Below are 20,491 nucleotides of genomic sequence, written 5' to 3'. Positions count from 1 at the left end.
AAAAATTACTTGACTATTGAACTGAGTACGAAATATTATAATTATTTTGAAAAATAATGTTAAATTCTATATTAAAGTTAGACAGAACAAAAGACTCAAATGTCAACTTTTACAGTATTTATTCCAACTTCAGGTACCGTTATTATATATATATTGCCCAACTGTCCGAGTACAATACAAATAGAACATCTCTACCATATAAAACTTTTTATATCTTTTCAAGTGCCCATGGGTATCTCCCTAACCGCAAGCTCCAACATGTACCTACTTATATTTGTTCACATAACATTATAGTAAATACAAATAGTAAGAAATATTGTTATGTATGACCAAGTTCACTGTAAGGTCAAATAAAACACATTCTAGATCAAAACGGAGAAGTCGTGAGAGGTAACTTAGACAGTGACGGTGTTTTTCGCTACATCCAAAACAAGTCCAAAAATTTAAGAAAAAATGTATTATATCTGACATATAGCCTGACCAACATAAAATTAGTTTTACTCGGCCTTTAGAATTAAGGATTTGCCTCGTTAATTTTAAATATAGGACATAGGGCTTTCAATAGGGTCCGGCAGAAAAGTCCATTACATGCGAAAATTAGAAGAAAAAAAGCTACGCACTATTTAAGCGCAACTTAAGGAAAAACCTCGTTCCAAAAAATAAGTGTCATTTGTTTTTCTTCCGAAATCTGTGTTATCTCAAAGAAGTTCTGAATTTCCACAACAAAAGTACACACAAGTATGTAAGGCCTCATGTTCAAGTAGCGTCATCCTTGCGGTTTTGGTTTCATTAACAACTACCTTTTTAAGATTTATGACGTGAAAATTACGTGCATTTGACAGTTATGGACGAATACTGCGTAAACTGTTCTTTATGTTATTGTAAACAATGGTTATGTTGATAGTAAATTGTTGTAATAAAATTATTATGTCACTAGAGATCAACCAACGGTAGTTTTCTTCAGTATTCGCTTTTCATCAACGAGTTTTCTTTAGTTTGTTTATTTGATGTCTTTTTTGATGAAATTATCTTAAACCGTACTAATTATTAGGTATAGTAACAGTTATTTGTTATTAAAAAAATCTATTTTGAGACAACTCTCATATTATAATTTCTTACATAAAAAATCCTTGACCAGTTAGTGTATTGAACTTTGGACAGACTTTGACTTGGTTTTATTTTCGTCGCATTAGAAAGTGCTTGGGAAATCCTATACTAAAATTATACATGCAAACAGCTGATTCAAATGGAGGTGTCCCTCACTCTCGGTTCCTTAGGCTCAGAAGAATCTCAAAGTCAAAGTTTTTTATTTCATATAGACCTATTACAGGTGCTTAAGAAACGTCAAGGTAGTTGCGCGGAGCAAGAAACTCCATAGAATACTCGATGAGTAACAAAATATTTTCTTGCTTTCAAAACGTCTTAGGACCATTGTTACATCTAATAATAAATCTAGCAAATGTCTATTTATGTATTCAAGACCTTAAAAAATATCAACAATGTTTATTACATTGATATTTACAATTGACAAAATGATTAACTCGTTAAAAAGTTGCGACAGGCTTAAACGCCTGACAGATTTAATGGATTTAATTTCACTTATCCGACCTTCTTTACAATACAATTGAAAGAAAATTATAAATAAATAATAATAGAGCGGCTAAAGGAAACTAAATCAACAGTTTTGTATTGAAGTTTTTTAGTTTACCATTGATTTATAAGAACCATTGTCGGCATAATAAGTTGTGTGTTATTGAGATTAATAGCGGATAACTTATTGAAGTAAGCTGTCTTTCTGTCACGCCATTGTTTTAATTGCAACGATCAAGATTTTCTGGTAATGTTCAGTTTGACCTTTTGATTCATTTATGCGACATTAGCCTTATTTAAACTCATTACGAGGGATAAACTCGTCTATTTTCATTATAACTCTATTGATTATAATGGAACTGGTTACATTTCTAAGAATGCGATATTAACACGAACAATTAGTCGTAATGAAATGTTTTGCTTAGATATCAACTTTTTATTGAAAGCTAAAAAGGGCTTGGTTATTCAGAAATTACTGATCGTTCACTGTTAGAGTTCCACTATAATTCTATACTAATTCATTTTGCTATAAAGGTAAATAGTTAATAAAAAGTTTTATTTATATTGAACCGCCATCTCAAATAGAGCTTATTATCAGAAAAAGGTGGAATTTCCACCTTGGTAAAAATATTATTTGACTGAGATTTCTTCTAATGAAATAACGACCAGCAGTTAGCAGTACATATTTGCTTAAAATTGATAATACTTGAATCTAACCACAAAGCAATGATTCGCTTATTTTATTTGTGGTTAGAATGTACATAATTGGTAAAATAGGGAAAAGCCCATTGGGTATTATGAAATTTACTACATATTATTCACTGCAAAGTAATCTGTTTGTCTGTCTGTCGCGCTTACTCGCTAAAACCACTAAGCTGGTTTAAATGAAATTACATAGATAATCTAGAATCTGAGAAAGGAGATAAGATTCTTTTTTTCAGGCTGCGGGAGACATTTGCGCCGGGACGCGAGTGGAACCATGGGAAAAAGCTAGTAAATTATAAATTGCAAGTCTTAATGCACAATTTTTTCCATTTGTGTTGATTCTGTATTAATTACTGAAACTTTTTGTAAACAGACATTGGAAGAAATCGTTATTATTACACCATTAATTCTATATGGACCTCGTCAACATTGTTTCAAATAAGCTTAATGAACTCAATTAAATCGCTAAGTAGGTGACCAGATTGTCTTCTAAGTACCGATAATAAATACTTACCTTTTTGTTGATTATGGAAGGTGGTAAAAAACAAATATCATCAAAAATAATGCAGTGACAATAATAACATGATTGACAACCCTATCGTCACCTTCGGAAGCTAATATTTACCGATATACTATTTATTTACAAAGTCAAAAAATACCTAGTTGGGGAGTTTCCCGGGACCTGGAATACTGAATATTCTGTGTCTACGGCAAAAATTTCCAGTTAGATGCTTGAAAATATCAATCAAACATAAAAAAGTCAGCGATTTTCCTCATGTTTTGATTTATTCAAATTGCATCATTCAGCATGTCAATAATTTTATTAAAAAACCATTCGATTATTTATAAGGTCGTGTAGATTATTTAAAAGAACATGAATTTTAATATATTTTTTAAGCAATCGTGGAAATGCTTCAGGGAAAACAGTGCTTAGATAAGTGTATCTTTCTCACAGTTGGCCACAGGTACTTTGCAACATAAAGTACGAACACATGTTGGGATTTTACCATTAATATGCATATGTAGCAAACAATGTAAGTACAAACTTAATAACATATTTAAGCAGTATATATTGTGTATGTAATATATGACAATATAACTATTATATCATATGTTCAATTTAAATGAATACAAACTATGGCAAACTCTACGTCAATTCAAATAGGGTTGGAAAAACCCCACGTGTTGTTTAACAAGGTGCAACACAAGGATTGGTGCGTTACCCAGTGGCACCTAACCAGGCCTAACTAGGCATTAACTAGGTGCCATCGATCAAGCACGACCTCGCGTGTCCCGCACGTGCTCTGGTCGGGAACCGCCTAGCAAGGTGAAGGTTAGATGTAGGGCTATTAGGATAGCTAGTGGATCCAGGACTGACAAAGGAAAATTCTGGGTGTTAGGTGACGGGCGTATTGTAATTGGGATGCCTCAAAAGGCCTGCAGAAAGAGAGCAAATCTTTGGCCTTTTTTTCGTCGTGATGCCTTTTTGGTAAGTAATGGTTTCTAGTTACATATGGTAATCGCCATACTCAGTTAATTTAGATGATAATTAAGTCAATATTTTGTAAATGTGTTTTAAAACTTGATCACAAAAAGTAGTAGGTAAGTCGTAATCGAATCATCTATCCTGTTTGGAATTTAAATTATGAGTAAAATGCTGTTTGTCATAGTGATTACAAAGTTCTTGTGGTGATTAAAGGGATCACATTTTGACCGCATTATTTTACAGACCGCTGAATTTTAGTAGTAATTGGTACGTAGATATCTTTCCATACAATTTGTACGTATGAACAATATAAATACCTTTCAGGCACCATTTGCCTACAACCTACACACAAAAATATAGAAAAAGAACCATTCTAAAAGTTTTCCATTTTATCTATCTCATAAAATTGAGTGCTTTCTATTAACTTTATGTTTGCTGAAATATTTGAATGTTAGATGTTTTCTGATTCATGGAGGTAATATAAAACAAATAGGAATCAGATCAGATCTAAGATGCACTTTTTACAAAGGTTTACGTTTTCTTCCCAAAGCAAAATGAATTAATTCTGCGTCAAGAAAAAGTTGTCGTTTAACCGACCGAATACATTTATGTTTGTGAGGCCAAGACGGCGAAAATTATGATTAAGTAAAGAATGTAAATAAAAACGCGGACCCCCAAGTCTGCGGTAAGGTTTTATTAATAAAAAATAAACATTTCTGTCTAAGAGTCGTTTATGACTCTCGAGAAATTGACCCTTGTAATATTGAATGCCAATAAGATAGAATTCTAAAATAAGTTCTAGAAAGCTGTTTACAAACTAGACTTTCTCGGATTGGTATCAATATAAAATATTTTTTGGGTCATTAACTTCACCTTAAATTGTTAAGTGTCAATTTAAAATAAATAATGATGATTTATAAAACTAAACTAGCTTGTATTATGCAAATGCAAGGATTATATTTGCATATCTATGACTGGCGCCGGCGCCAATTGACAGCAAGTCTTGAACGGATTATCCAATAACACGTTTAGAAGATAACGATTCAAGTGCCAAACATCTACCAAAAAATTAGGTTACGAGATACGAGTAGTCAGTTGGTAAAGTCATTTAATGAAAGTTGCGGTTTCAAATCCCGTACCAAAGTCCGTACGGAACAAATATTTGTGTGATCGGACTACGGTACATTCCAAATTATATTTTCTATATAATGAGAAAGTAGAGTAGACAAATAAGACCATAATAAGCATTACGCTGGTATTTTCTTTCTCGTTTTTTTTTTCATCCTTGTCTTTCAAAACAAGAAGTAAAACAAACGAAGTGCTAATACGTTTGACATTGTCAATTTCATAAGAAAATTCCGGTCCGTTTTTTGTCCTGATCGGTTAATCGTGGTGCAACTGTGGCTTACAGCTATTACGCCTTTATTACTTATTACGAGGATATAATAGTCTCGCCTATTGTTCTAAATGGAACAATTTTCTTATTTTCATTGCGATAACATTGCTCGCGAACACTTTGTGCATCGTGGTCTTATGCAAGAACTAATTGGATTCCTATTAGGTCAGTCGAATGCAATATGGTCACGTGATCGCTATTATATCCGCGAAATAGATCAGTTAGCACGATTTCTGGGTAGGCCACGGTTCTATTGAATTAAATTATCAAAACTCATAAAATAAGGAGTCTTAAGTTTTTAAATGATTCATTTTTTGTTTTGTTTTTCTTCGTAACCTTAATGGTGACTTGACGACCTTATACGGCTGGTTTGTAGGTCCATAATTTTAGCAACAGGGAAATTTTACCACATTCATCATAATAAAATATGAAATAAATTCATGAATGTGACAATTAATTTGAGGAAGCTGGGCTTCGTCCTTAAGATGTGACTCATTCTTATTTTTTCATGGCGAACAAACATAAAATTTAAAACGTCCTTATCCTTGTAGGTATTATTTGAGCTATATTCTTTATACGACGTATGTCCCTATAAACCACTGGAGATTTATATTACCGCGCACCTACCAGCACTCATTCAATGTTAAGCCCATCTGTAACTTCTACTAGTTACCTACGTATCATCAACAGAAAGATTTTTAAGCATGACGTCACGATTTTCAATTACGTAGTAAGTACACACGAATCTACGTTGTAAAGTTGTAAGTAATGAAAACAAAACCTCTAAACGCAACTTTTCTGTATTTTCTTACTTCTGCACGCCTTGGAATGCATTTGAAACCCTCTTTTATAACTGGACTCGTCTGAAACCATTCTAAGGATGTCCGAAAGAGATTTCGCTCTTAGCGATAAGACTGCCCATTATATCACCTACTTTAATGAATTCTATGACCAACTATGTAAAAATTGGTGTACCTAAATATTAAATATTTATCTTATTATCTAGTTATACTTAGATATCATCAAAAAGTAGGAAAGAGCGAGTCTGTTTTCGTCCGCGGTTACGCGAATATTGACTCAGCGCTGTGCCGCGGTGATTTATCATTGTTTGTCGCTTACACCTGTTTGAGATCAACTTGTTGATCAGAGATAGTGGCAGGATGCTGTCGCTCCTCCGCTACCGAAATGACATTCGAACGCGAATCAACAACTGATAATTACTCACTTATGCGCAAAAATAGAAATTCATATAATTACTTTTACACGAAGTCAATTGAACATGTCTGATTGCATTATTTTCGTCTCTTCAATTGAATGTTTTATGTTCATATTGATATCGCTAATAAATTTAATAACAGGATATATATCGAAGTTATATTTTTCAGCACATCATAAAAATACATCCCTACGTTTTAGACTTAGGTATATTTTGATTTAGGTATTCTACTCTGCGATGATAAAAACGTATTCATGCTGCGTGTCAGGACAGTAACTGAATCAGGTCATTCAGACTACCTAGAAACTGTTTGTCTAGTAGATCTCGTAGTAAATGCGTTGTAATAACCCATTAAAGAGCATTTTACACCTCCGCAGAGGGGTTTTATACCTTGAATCATTTCAAATGCGTCATTTTTCACGAATTTTACAATTACGTGACGTTGAATAGAGTTAACACTGACATAATGGACGATGTAAACTAAAATATGGATTGTAATGGTGACAAAACAAGAGCAAAATAAACCGAAGATGATTTATCTGGTTTCGTAAAGGAAATATAAGGTCCTGTCCTACATTCATCTCACTAAGTAAGTAATGATAGATAATAAAGAGTGGACACGCTTTGAAATAGGACGCAGTGGTCGTTCGTAATGTTTGTAGCTACGTGCTCTGCCCGCCGTACCTTTAGCTAACAGTTTCAATGTAACAACCAATATCAATGTAGAACTTGAGAAAAATCATGTGCAAGACATTAATTATGTTATTAACAAAAGTAAAACAGACGTTTTGCACGTGTTTTAATTATTGTATTGATTATTTAAAGACACGTGTCAAACGTTTAACTTTTTTGTAAAAACACCATAAGATTTTCACTTAATTGCAGAAGACGGGAAAATTTTTGTTACGTTTATAAATATGACGAAGATATGACACGAAATGGCGGCACTTTTGTGCAAAATTTTGCGAATGACTAAGTCGATGCTAATGGTTAGACAGAGGTTTGTGTGAGCGTCGTGAGGGGTCAATTATCGAGGTTCACTTACCGGTCGGTCTGCTGTGCCTCTCCTGCTTCTTCGTGAGGTGAAGTTGTTCCGCCACTGATGTGGCTATGAACCAATACTTGGATGAAGGGTGAAGTGAACTTAAGGCTAGAGTCGTCGTCTCAGAGAACACTCTCGAAAGAGTGTGAGGCCACACGTCGTATCTCCTCTATATATCGAGCGACAGGCCTCGCAGCAATCAACATCGACGATCCTAAGGCAAATACTACGCAAAACACCTAAATACTATTTGTATAAAGATTTATTACGTCGACGTTCAGTGAAAACTGAGCCGTAGCTTTCTGGGGATTTGTGAAAAACTGATTGTAGGACTGCCACTGCGTGTTTGTGTTCCTATTGTTAGACAGAGGCGGTAGGTATAGGTGTTAATTGTACATAGAATTGTACATAATTATGCAATTGTGTACTTACTGTCTCATTTATTGATAAAACTAGAACTAATATTATTAGACTAGTTCATAACGAACGCCAGATTCTCCTTAACTGATATATTTCCAAAGACCTTTAGGAGACCTTACCGTCGTCTACCGTTTCACAAAATTCTATAGCTATATCAAAAAAAACCCTTCATGCTGCCAGCTTTAAATTATTTTTACAAATCTTTTCTACCAAGAGTTCTTAAATTTTAAAATTCTACGGTCCTTGATATATAAACTGGATTGATTTTCCTTGCTGTTCTGTATCCCGAAGGCAAACATAGCATTAACAATATAATTACACTTTATTCAGTAGGTAGGTTGTAGGTTGTAACTTCTTCGGTTGATTAATTAATAGCTTAGGTATAATTTATTAGTAGTCCAATTTATATAGGTAACCCGATGTGGGTCAGTTGTATTATGTGCCTGCTTGCACGTAGCAACTGACGTGTTTCTTTAGGTGTAAATGTCTATGGTAAGTCCAGGTAAGTCCTTGTCTTTACTGTATCTAAGTAACCGCAAACTAATCATACTATACCTTTGAAGGTACTGATATTGTTGACAACACTACCTTAGCCTTTTTTTTAACGACGTCAAAAATCATCAATGATCATCATCTGTGGGTCAGACTCTGACTTAAAACCGTCGTGTTCCGTCGTAGGTCTTTTATGTAGGTACCAGGGCCGCGGTAACTCTTTCGAACAATCCCGCAGCCCCGGCACTACCTTAGCCTGACTTTGAAAAAGAACTTTGTCTTAAAATCGATTTTCTTTTCCTTATTCTGGGTCTATAGACTCATCCAGTTGTGCCTTTTTGTCAATTGACTTTTACTTAACCATTGTTTTTCTACAATATTAAGTATCCTTGAAACCGATGAAACCATGGGTTTATCTACTAGGTGCTACTTATTGACATTTAGTGTTATTTTTCGCTATTGACATGATAGACACACCTACCGATACACGCGTGAATTAATTTCCTCAAATTCGATTCGAGGAAGTACTCGTAAGCGCGAGTGATCGAAGGAATTGATAGTTGTCGCTAATCAAAACATAACAAATCGTTGTCACTTTTAGAAATAAGTGTGACAAATATGGAGATTCCCAATTTGTTCATGAAGTGTTTGTAAATCAGTCTTAGAGCACCGTACTCTGCAAACTTCTGCAACAGTCGGCCGACAGTTGACCCAGCTGTTGTCATTTTTTTTTTTAAGAAAGTCTAGAAGAAGAAGATTCTAATCAAAATTTCCAGTCGGTCTGATACCTGATCTTTGTAACGTACCCATTTATCTTCATACTGATTTAAGAGCACAAACCAAATATCAGACGACTAAAAGGTGCAGTGTGCTCTTACTTTAAAGACTAAGTGGATTTTCAAGGTTCAGGTTCTTAAGTAGGACAGTTTCAGGTTATACTGTATGGAGTTACTTAATTTAAATTAGTTACCGATCGTTTTTTTTATTTGTTACACGTTTAATGCGACTTGATAAAAAACCTGTTTTGGAATGCGTTTGACACTTTTGAAAATATGTTAGTGATACACAATAAATTACGGTATCGAAACCAATTACGTATTATCTTGTAATTTCAAAAGGCATCCCATAATTAAAAATATAGGGCACAAGTACAGCCTGACAGATTCTAATTTATACTTTAACCTACAAAATTACGATATCTAAACAGTCATTAATATTAATTTGAAACTTACTCAATGAGAGCCATTGTTGAGTAAGCTGTTTAAACGATTCAAAACTTTTTTTCTCCCATTCATAATAAGAAAGGAAAACCTTAGTAATAAATTAAGTACCCGTGATATATAAACAGCTCAGTTGAAAAATTATAGCAATTACAATTCAGATGTCAGCCGTTGGACGGTTAACAACATTTTAAAGGCAAAAAGTGGTCCATTGGAAAACAAAGAGACGCAAAAAGACATTGTTAGAATCTTGCGCTATTCTGGCTACATAGGTTTTTGTTTGGCCACTAAGACCATAGAGCAGAATACCTGAAAACCAACTTTTACGTCAAATATTTTACTAAATATAACACTAAGATTTAAAAAGAATTTTCTGCGACCGTAAAATCTTTTATAATGACATCGGTCCATCCCATATTTCTCCCGTTTTTTAACCAATTCCCTATCATAGGTAAACAAATTCTATCAACAAAAAGTTGTTATTGAATACTGCGTCTAGAATAAAATCTAACGCCCATAAATAAGTTCATGAAAACTGTTTTCTATCAGTAAAAATATTCAGTAAACACACTTAAATATTTGTTCAATGATAGAGAACAAATACCGTATTAATTCTTTGTAAGTAGCCCTAAATTGTAAGATAAGAGTTCGCTTCCAAAACAAAATACGTTGTTTCAATAAAATTTGAAGAATGATAAGTGACATCGTTATGAGTGTACAAGTATTTTTATCTGCAAAGCCTCGCTAAATGATGACGTTCTTGCTAAATAAATTTGAGGCTTTCTTTGCCTCGTAGGTATGCATTGAAGACTTAAATTATTTAAGCAACTGACGAATGAATGCATTGTATTTATTTAATACGAAAACAGGATAGGTTTATTTACTTCAACCGCTCAATAAAAACCAATGCACTTTTGACATCATACGATAGATTTATAATCGTTTGAAATACGTAACTTAGTCTGAACTTAGACAATAATAGGTGTACAGTAGACAATTTAATGCCAAAAAAAATTGCGCAGTCAAGCTGACTTCAAACTCGCCAACTTATTTCGGAGGCAGAGGCAGAAGAATATTTTTCTGGGAGTTTTATGGCAACAAACATTAATTCAAAACTGAAAATGGAATCCGAAAATGAAGAGTTGCAAAACATTAGAAAATCAATAAAAAGCTCTAGAATTAGAGGCACTTGTAACGTGATAAGACATCGTGCCCCAAAAATTTAACGTGCTTATCAAGCAATTGAGATACGATGGGACGGAAGCTTGTCCTAATTAAACCTCTACGAATGCAATTCGTACAATTTCATCCATGAAGCATCTACTTATCATTTGCCGTATAAACAAAGCCCCGAAATTAAGAAGTAGGTACCTCACCTAATGTAAACAAGATATGTTCCCACCTTCCTACTGGATTTCTGAGAAATACGTCGTTTGTGCTGATTAAAATTTCTTTGCAGTGATTCATTTCCCTGTACCTGCTTGTTTACAAGCAATTTCTGAAGTTTCTTTACGTTTAAAAGCTTGTGTTTATATGAAACCAGTGATATGTCTTAAATTACAATGTTTTGCTCAATTGTGCTTCCTAAACCAACTGTTGGTGGCGGCAATTTACTAGTATGTGTAGTTCTAAGTATATCAAACTATCAAAGGCTCCAACCAAATCCAATTCATTCCAGTTTTATACTTCATTGCTCCCTGAAACAGGCTCATGAAACAACGGGCAGTTTGACATACTACACGTAACAACGTGCAACTCACGTGATTTACTCGAACTTATCACAATAGAGGGCTATCCTGTGAACCTATTGTAAAGTCTAATATGCAATGGAGCACAGGATGCATGTCAAGCAGTGATAGAGTGATAGTGACGTCCAACGACTTATGACTTAGTTATTTTAAATTGAGCCGTCGGATAGGAACCGTCGTGTACGCAACATTTACCTATGTACTGGTTTAATACTTCTTTAAGATGCAGTAAGGATTTCAATTCATTCCGCAAGTTTCCAGGAATTATTGACAAAGAGGATTTATCCAGCTAATGTGACGTCATTTGTTTCGCCAAGATTGCAATGGCTGTAACAAAATTTGACTTTGGACAAAAAATGCAAAAACAGTTTAAAAATATCACGCGTCACGTTGCTAGCTGCAGCTGACGTTAATCTTGACAAAGTGACATTGGAGAATTAGCCAAGTGTTGCTGGTGGCTGGGAGGCTGCACTCGACGCGACAGGCGACAGATTAAGCAGCAAATTGACCGCGCGGCAATTTATCAATAACGACAGTATCAAGTGTTCCGGCTGCGTGCGCGCCGCGATTTCGGCCATCATCATCGGCTGCGTCCGCTTCGTGCTGCGAACATGCGATCAGGCGCGAATACTTGCCGTCATACTATTACTGGAATAACGATCTATCTTCTGGGAATAACAACTTTGAGGAAGTTGGTGATATTAATGTTCTTGTTGTTTGTGGACTGACTTCAATTTAAAGGACACAAGATTGTCTTTGGAAAGATAAATAAACTAACGTTTGCTCAAATAGGCACAACCCTTTTTTCCATAAAGCTTTTTAGAGAGACCCACTCCTCTTCTTACATAAGCCAAACTTTAGTTACTTACATCCCTACTCTTATCGGAATGCGTATAAAATGTGGTGTAAAATCAAGTTTTATTATATTTTTTGTATATCGGTGATATTGGATATTGACATAAAAACATACTCAACACCAATTAATCAAACCAGACTTTATACTAATTTAATTTGTACCTACGACACTGGCTCTTAAGGAAGTGAGTGTAACTTTCACGGTTCCGAAGAATTCAGTGCATTGACACCTCATTGATCATAAACAAATGAAGGCTAACGAGAACGGGCTGTTTATAAATAAATAATAATTATTATAGCTGTATAGAACGCATGATAGCTAAAGTAGGTTAATTGTATGCGGAAGAAGGATTGCAGCTAGCTTTGTGAATGCGAGTTAGTTCGAATTAGTTTTAGTTTGGCTCTTGTTTTAAAGTTTTTGCTTTTTAATGTAAATTTTTAATGTAAGTACATTGGCAATAACATATAAGTATATGTTATTGGCAATAACATATATTTTAAAATAGTATTGGAAGCTCCGAACGCTATACATTTTTAAAAGATTTATTAGCAACTAATACCTATGTGCGTGCATGTGCCATAGCCAAGAATTGCCGGATTTTTTTTCTGCAAAGGGAAATGCTAAGTGAGGTAAGGGTTGGTACTGTGAGTAGCTATATCTTATATTGAATTTATTTATCGACTAACAGCACTTACTAACATAGTAATAGATTATTTGCTATCATAGTGACGTTTATTGACAAGCCTGCGTGTTGATTCAATTAATTAAAATTAAATAAAACAAACGGCAATCACGTTGAGTCTTAGTTTACAACACCTTCCTTCGAAGATAAAGAGCATGATATAAGGAGTCTCGATCAACAAAGATTTACGGGTTATTAATAAATGCAAATAGTAAGATAACTTCAGTTTTCAGAAGTGCTGTGTTGGAAAGTGAATGAAAGCGAATGTTTATATTTTTCGGTTAATTGTAATCGCTGAAAGCTAAATGCAGTATCCTATACCTACCTAGGCGTTGAATGTAGTATTTTAAAATATTATTTTATTTAGAAACGAAGCGTGGTTTGTACAAATAATTCATTGTAATATGATTCATGAAAGCCGGCAAAAATAATTGTTTTGTTTTATCATTTGATTTACTTAATATTATTTACCTAGATGTAGTATCCACTTACACTACTTCAGTTTACTTAATACAACTATTTTTTTCGTGCAAGTTTCAAATTATAAACAGTTTTTTGTTAAGAAAAACAAACGCTTATGTTGTCGATGAAAATGGGCCTTAGTGCACTTAGGTAATAATAATGATTGTTGAATTGATATTAAACTAAGTAGGAAGGTTTTATCACTCTTGTGACTCATGTAAAGGCCTAACAATTGAATTAGATACAATTTATACACATTCAGAACGAGTGTTATAAACCGTATCACAATACATGCGTCAACTGAACGTAAACGGAGTCTAGCCTTATTATTGTTAATATAAGATAAGGTCTACCTTATTTAACTACTTACCTACTTTATTCATAAAATTAGACAAATAGCGCGCTGTATAGGTACAAAGTTAACCTACAAGAAGGAGGTATTTTTATCAGAGGAATCAATCAACAATAAATTTAAAATTCAGTAGCTCTATATGGTTTCATCTACGAATCCACGGAGCTACCTAACAAACTCGGCCCAAATAAGCAATACCTAAATAATATTCAAATAATTTTTATCTCTACGTAAGATAAACAGCTCATTAAAACAAACAAAGAGCGACAAATGTAAATGACTATCTACAAAACACGTGAAGCATTATTTGTTCCGCTCCCGTGATTGATTCGTAAACATTCAGTCTGAAGGAATATAATAGGGGTTAAAGTATGAAATTGCCGATTTGTACTGAAAACCTAAATTGTATTTTTTTTAAATTTTTAACAAACTTATTTAATCAAAATAGTTGCCATTATTATCTATACATTGCGGTCATCTAATAAGAAGGTCATTTATGCCTTTACGATAGAACTCTGAGGATCTAGACTGCACAAACAGTGTGAAAGAATTTTGTTCTGCCTCCTGGGAAGAAACTTCTTGTGACGTAGATAATTGTCCAAATCACAAAAAAAAATGGTCGTCCGTTAGAGCAAGGTCTGGCGAATATGGAGGAAGACGAATAGTTTCCAACTGCAGTTCCTGAAGAGTTAAAACGGTTTATTTTGCTGTATGAGGCCTCGCGTTGTCATGGAGCAATAGCGGTGAAGGTCGATTCATGAGTCGTGGCTGTTTTACTGCTAATTTTTTCAACATTATTCGGTGTTCGGCTGAGTATCTGGGTAGTTTGACTAGGATCGGCGTTCACCGTCTCTCTTAATTTCTCGTTAATCACCTGTCAGGCGGTCTTTCTCATGGCTCGTTCTTCAAGTCGAAGTTTCCACCACGAAAGCGTTTAATCCAAAATCGCACGGCGCGTTCTTTAGCAGACACCTCTTCAAATGCAGCATTGATATTGCGGGCTGTTTCTGCCGTTCAATCCCACGTCGGAACTCATATTCAAAAATTACTCAAATTTTCGCAGTATCCATCTTTCTTGTTTAAGTTGAATAACAAAAACAATTGAACATCGATAATCAAATGTTTCACATTTTTTAAAAGAAAAACATCACAGAAACCACGTGAAAAAAGTTCCATTCGAAAACCTCAAACCATGAAGACTCTATGGCAATTCAAAAACCTACTAGAATAAAACGGCAATTTCATACTTTAACCCCTAATATAAAAAAACTTACGAGGACATTCTCTTTCTTCCAGGGATTAAAATTGAAGCCGATGTTCTAGAAGAATACTGATAGTCCCAATACACAACCACGGCTGTTTTCATGCCTCGTAACGAGCTAATATTCACTGTTAATCTGCACTAATTGAAATTAAATCGTATTATTAAATTTAAATGTAAGAAAACGCGTGTTAGTCTCGTGGTACTTGATTACAAGAGTGCGTCTGGTGTGCCAGTCGTCGTGTGCCGGTAACCAGTGGGCCAACGCTGCCGTTGACTGAATAATAGCGCAGGATTGCACGTCCTGCCACGACCCTACATCATTTCACTTTATGAAATAATTTTATTATTACAAGTAGGTACATTACTCATACGTAATTATGGTCAATCAATCAATTACTGCCTAGGACATTTGTTTTATGTCTGACTCAGCTTCTGGAAGTGACTTGTTCGGCAAATGCGTTGGCAACTCAAGATTATTTGGAGATGTGCGTAGGTACTTACCCAGTACAGCTAATAATGGAATAGAAAACTTATCGTCAGTATGTGTTTCAGCTACCTATTGTATGGAAGACACGATGGATTTTCCCTTTCAGGAAAACAAAGAGTTAATAAACACTGCGTGCCTACTTAGTTTTAATAAGAATATTTGTCTCGTTGTAGTCCATAATAAATAAATATAGGTAGATCCCTAGGACGTGACGTAGGTATGTGTCGACCATTGCTATTCATATGCATCAGCCCCCAGTACCAGGTTACCTAAATGACTCTACAAAGAGTCAGTAGTCACAGTTCAGATACATCGACTGAAAGACAACGTTTACAACTTGACCAATTTGAGGTAAAATCTTATTATCCGAAGTCCAATATATTTAATGCAAACCCGTGTCTAATCGCAGACGACGTGTTTCAAGTGTCCTTTAAGAGTTGAATATTTATTTATATTATTTATGGCTAAAGCATTAGAAATAAGTATTAGAATATTAAAAACATCATACAATGTTGTAACTGCCAACAAAGTAAGGATAGACAATCCAACAGTTGTGGTCACATATGATACTTCAAGTGTTTTTATTTCGACATTTATAGCCACGTTAGGGCTGGGAGAGAATTTATTAAGATAATAAAAGCGCAACTTGACTCAAGCAATGATCCGCTTCCGCTCACACAGTCCCGCCAACGCCGGACACATTTCTTAAATATTTTCCTCTAGATAAACATCCCCAAATAGGCTTCGTAATAGGTTGCATGCTTTATTGTTGTAGTTCATGGTATCGCTGCCATTCACATACCACGGAACTGCGTATGCCTAATTGTAAGGACTTATCGTGGGAACTTATATTTCTTGCAGATTAGCTACTAGAAACTTCTCAGAAAAGTAGGATATGGAAGGAAGGATATGTAGCTGAACTTTTGGATAAATAAATGATTGCAGGTAAAGCTTAGGGTGTTGGTATAAAAATAGGTTCCCATAGACAATTTTCAATTAGTTTTTTTTAAACAGTTATCGCAACTTTATTGAGCTAGAAATGTCCAGGCAAGAATTTCCACTTCCGTTGCCTATGAAACTAGACACCAAGTAAATAACGTAAGGTTGTGTGCGTCTATACGGGCGGACGCTACACCCAATCTTCTCATTGCGAGTGACCCCAGTCACGCAGACCGCCGCCGCAGCCCCGGGACAAATCGTAAACGTAAATTGTTATTTAAGGTCAATGTTAATCCATACATTTGGTAGGTACCCGTACGAGGATCTAAACACTGTCTCGTAGACTGGTGTCATGTCATGAATATATAGTGAGCTATGTAAGGTCAGATTTTTGGAAAATATAACTGGGAATGAGAGCGTAGGTAATGCCAAATGACCTGAAATATATTTTAAAAAAGCAACAATCTGTTCTCCTTAAAAGGCAATTTCCAGATTCCTAGCGTACAGAACTGTGCAGTAACCGAGACATCCTTTCAAAACTAGATAAATCACAATGAACTCGTCCAATTGTTGAGTGAATAACTCTACTATTGGCTATACCCACTACCCATAAACTAGCAATCGAGTTGAATGAACTGCAGTGTGTAGGTTTATTGATGTACATAGGTACATTTGTTTACTAGCTTGTCTAGGAGATACCTGAACCCTGAACAATGGAATTGCAGATGTAAAAAGATATGTAAGGGTCCGTGAGAAATTATGGCGAGTATCGTAGCATGTTTTGACGTACACGATACTACTACGCACATGACCGCTACGCCTACGTAGCAAGGTTTGGTTGTTTAGAATTCCAACATTCCAACTTATTCCAGTTATGACATACGTTAAACAGATTCAGTAATTCTCTTTGGTAGATAGACTATCAATATAGTTCGTGGGAAATGGTACCAGCTCACACCATGTACACACGATTCCGATTACATAGTGTGTATTGCAGTAGGGAATTTCATACAAATGATGCGGTGACGATCCCTTGTAAATTTTATTTTTGGTCACTATTGACTACGAATGCGGTTTGTCTATGTTGGTATGATGTTGATCACTAGCTACTACAGTAGACTAATATGGCAATGTTTATACAGAAATAAAAGAACAAGTCTGATCCAATTTAATTTATTATTAAAACATGAGTTACAACAAATGGCATCTTAAAACATATAAATAGTAAAGCTGCTCGTTATATCAAAAAAGTAATTTCTTATAACACTTCAATATCCCTGATATGTGTAAATAGTTTGAATCGATTTCAAAAAACGCATTGTAACAATCAAAAATAATTGTTAACTCATGAAAATTGATTTAGAAAAAAACACGTGTCCTTTTAAAAGTAAAGACACGAAATATAAGAAATCTAAACTCATTAATAAATTCATAAATATCAAACTATTTACACTTGTATAAGAGAAAATATAAATTTTAATGTCAATCAGAAAAGCAAAAATAATTTTGATCCCAAAATTCGATTAATTGAAGGTGGCTCAGGGTTTGTCTTTGATCGGATACTAATCATCCGACCATTGTCTATGTGTAGTATATAACACAAAGTAGGCAATCAAATGTAAATCTTATACCTAAACTATTATTGACTATTGTAAACTATTTAATTCACTAGTTAAGTACATATCTGAATTCCTGAATTAACTAACTGTCACTATAGATAAATTCATGGATATTTTAACGGGAATATGTCTATCTGTGGTACAAATGGTAGACTGATTATTACTTAACCATAAGGCGAAAACATCTGATTTCAAAAGTGCAAGTGCGAGCGACAAAAAAAAGTATATACTTTAAGTATTTGGATTTCGTGTTTACTGATCTAAGATAGTGCTTTCTATTTTGATTCTAAATAAAATAGAGTAATAAAAAAGTCACTATACCATTGTTGAATATATAACAGTAAATACATTTCGATGTTGTCATCAAGCTTTAGATCTCAAAGTGTATAAGAATGATTATGATGGATATTTGTACTAGATTTTGGGACCAAACGATCTCAACACATGCTGTTATAAGCAAAAAGATTAATAAAGTGTAAACCAGTAAAGACAAAATACTATAAATGGTTTCTTAAAAATATACAAAAAAAATCACTGAAATGTTAAGTTACTAAGAAAGAATAAAAACTAACAGTAATTTACAAATAAATTAGAAACAAAAACAACTTTGTTCTCCATGATCACAATTTGAAGGCGTAGCGTGAGAGACGTGCATACAGTGTCCGACAGGCGTCGGATAAACAAGCAGACACTTCATAGAGGACTAACATACGGTCCGTACAGTAAGCAATATATTATCATCTTGATTTAAACATAAAACAACCAACCACCTTAAACACTAACATTATGTACAACTTATTTTAACCAAATGTATAAAAATTAGAGAGATTTTAGTGCGTGACGTAAGGCATGAGTGCATCCTGCCTTGTTCCTGCTAGCACGTATATAAATGACCAGACGATTGAAACATAATCTACTTCCTCTAACTCTTATTCTAGCGGAAGATGATTAGAAAAAAGAATAATAATAATTAATCACTAATATTAAATTAACAACCTCCCAAACAACACTTCTGTATCTAACCTCTATTAAAACTCTTCAACGTTCAACATCAGTTCGCACCAGTGGTCGTTAACTAATAATTTTATTAACCTACAATTTATCTCGTACACGTTACATGTATAAATAACTACAACAATACTCCGCACTTTCCTCTTATGTAAAAATATAACTATTCGCAGTACTCCTAAGTCTAAGTCGGGGAATCGGGGCCCATAAGTAAATTATGCTGCACTACAACATCGCGACTGAGCACGAAACTTAATAAACAAAGTACTTACAATCATAACATATTCAGGAGATAATATCCGAGAAAGCCTGATCTCCTCAGCAGGTCCAATGATGTTACACCGCCAAAGGTCATGTGACCGCGCAAAGATCAAGCGTCAAATCTTAGAAAAAATAATAATACAGCGATCAACACTGAGAATTATATTATTACGACGGAATGCCAAAGGATTTAAATTTTTACCAAAGTATATTGAAACTTAACTTTTAAGAATACAAAAAAAAATATTTAATGTATTAAATTGATGACGTGGCATCGAAAAGGATTTCTTGAGACGGCATTATTGGAGAGTATAACGCAGCGGGATTTCAAGAAGTTTTTTATTACCAGTAGAAATGTTAAGATGTTTATATGATCAGTAACCGGTGATTAAAATCCTCTGGCATGACATCCCGGCTTGAGTCAGCTTAGGCTGCTCACTCATCCCTGGTAATATCGGTGATAGATTTTTTGTAGAAAATACTGATAGAAATAGTTTAACGCACAAAACTCCAGTCAGATAGTACTACAAAAAATCGGTTCGATAATTATTATTTGCCTTACAAAAAGTTTTACGTGGGCGAGTAGCCTTAACACATCAGGCAGTTGTTCCATGTGGCACACTGGTACTCAGCTGGATCCGGTTGGAGTGGAGCCCGCCTGCCCGCCGAGTTGGGAAAAGTCTAGGCTACAGATGACGTGAGCTCCCAGCCTCAAGGCTCCTTGGCTTTGCTAGCCGAGGCAGTCGGCGGCGCGGGCGCGCAGCAGAGGCAGCGTCAGGAGACGGAGCGGCGCGCGCGGCGCGGCGCCAGCAGGTAGCTGGCGTCCAGCGCCGCGCCGCGCCAGCCCAGCCGCGCCAGCAGCCGCCGCGCCAGCAAGTTCACGCGCTCCGCACGCGCCGAGCGGCTCTGCACAGCTGAGCTGCCGCCGCCGCTGGTGCTCACGCAACTCTGCAAGTAATATCATGCTGTTATACACATGGAAATTAGGTACATGCGTTGGCAATGTCCAGAGACACCGCCAAGACAACCCCACCCAGAGATATGAATCACATGTGACGTTTTACGAGTCAAAGAATTCTAAACCAATTTACAAAGACATAACTAAAATGTTACAAATTCGCTGCGAAGAAACGTATTCTTTGCACATAGCTAGCTTCATAAGTATGAAACACTATCAATTCACAGAAATCTTAAAATTCAAATTTATTTACATAATAATAAATTGAGAGAATATTATTTATTCAAT

The 20,491-nt window shown here is 35.1% G+C and overlaps 2 protein-coding genes across 8 annotated transcripts in view; both read right to left on the bottom strand.

The window, feature by feature from the left end:
• The window catches only part of LOC110370333 (synaptic vesicle glycoprotein 2C), a 41,689-nt gene extending 26,558 nt beyond the window's left edge, over positions 1 to 15,131 (bottom strand). Inside the window, exon 1 of one of the 2 annotated variants that reach the window (XM_064038844.1) lies at positions 14,942 to 15,131. The gene's annotated coding sequence lies outside the window, so the exon portion shown is untranslated. Of the gene's footprint in view, positions 1 to 7,438; positions 7,600 to 14,941 lie in introns of those variants that run through there. The other variant, XM_064038842.1, reaches the window with a different exon arrangement.
• Positions 15,132 to 17,514: 2,383 nt separating this feature from the next.
• The window catches only part of LOC126055785 (histone-lysine N-methyltransferase ash1), a 41,606-nt gene continuing 38,629 nt past the window's right edge, over positions 17,515 to 20,491 (bottom strand). For all 6 annotated transcript variants that reach the window (XM_064038938.1, XM_064038937.1, XM_064038939.1 and 3 more), the window contains one exon: positions 17,515 to 20,193. In XM_064038938.1, coding sequence (XP_063895008.1) covers positions 20,020 to 20,193 — 174 coding nt within the window. In that variant the 3' untranslated portion in view covers positions 17,515 to 20,019. The remainder of the gene's footprint in view (positions 20,194 to 20,491) is intronic.

Source organism: Helicoverpa armigera, chromosome 17, assembly GCF_030705265.1.
Source record: "Helicoverpa armigera isolate CAAS_96S chromosome 17, ASM3070526v1, whole genome shotgun sequence".
Classification (NCBI taxonomy): domain Eukaryota; kingdom Metazoa; phylum Arthropoda; class Insecta; order Lepidoptera; family Noctuidae; genus Helicoverpa; species Helicoverpa armigera.
This window is presented reverse-complemented; position numbering and strand designations above follow the sequence as displayed.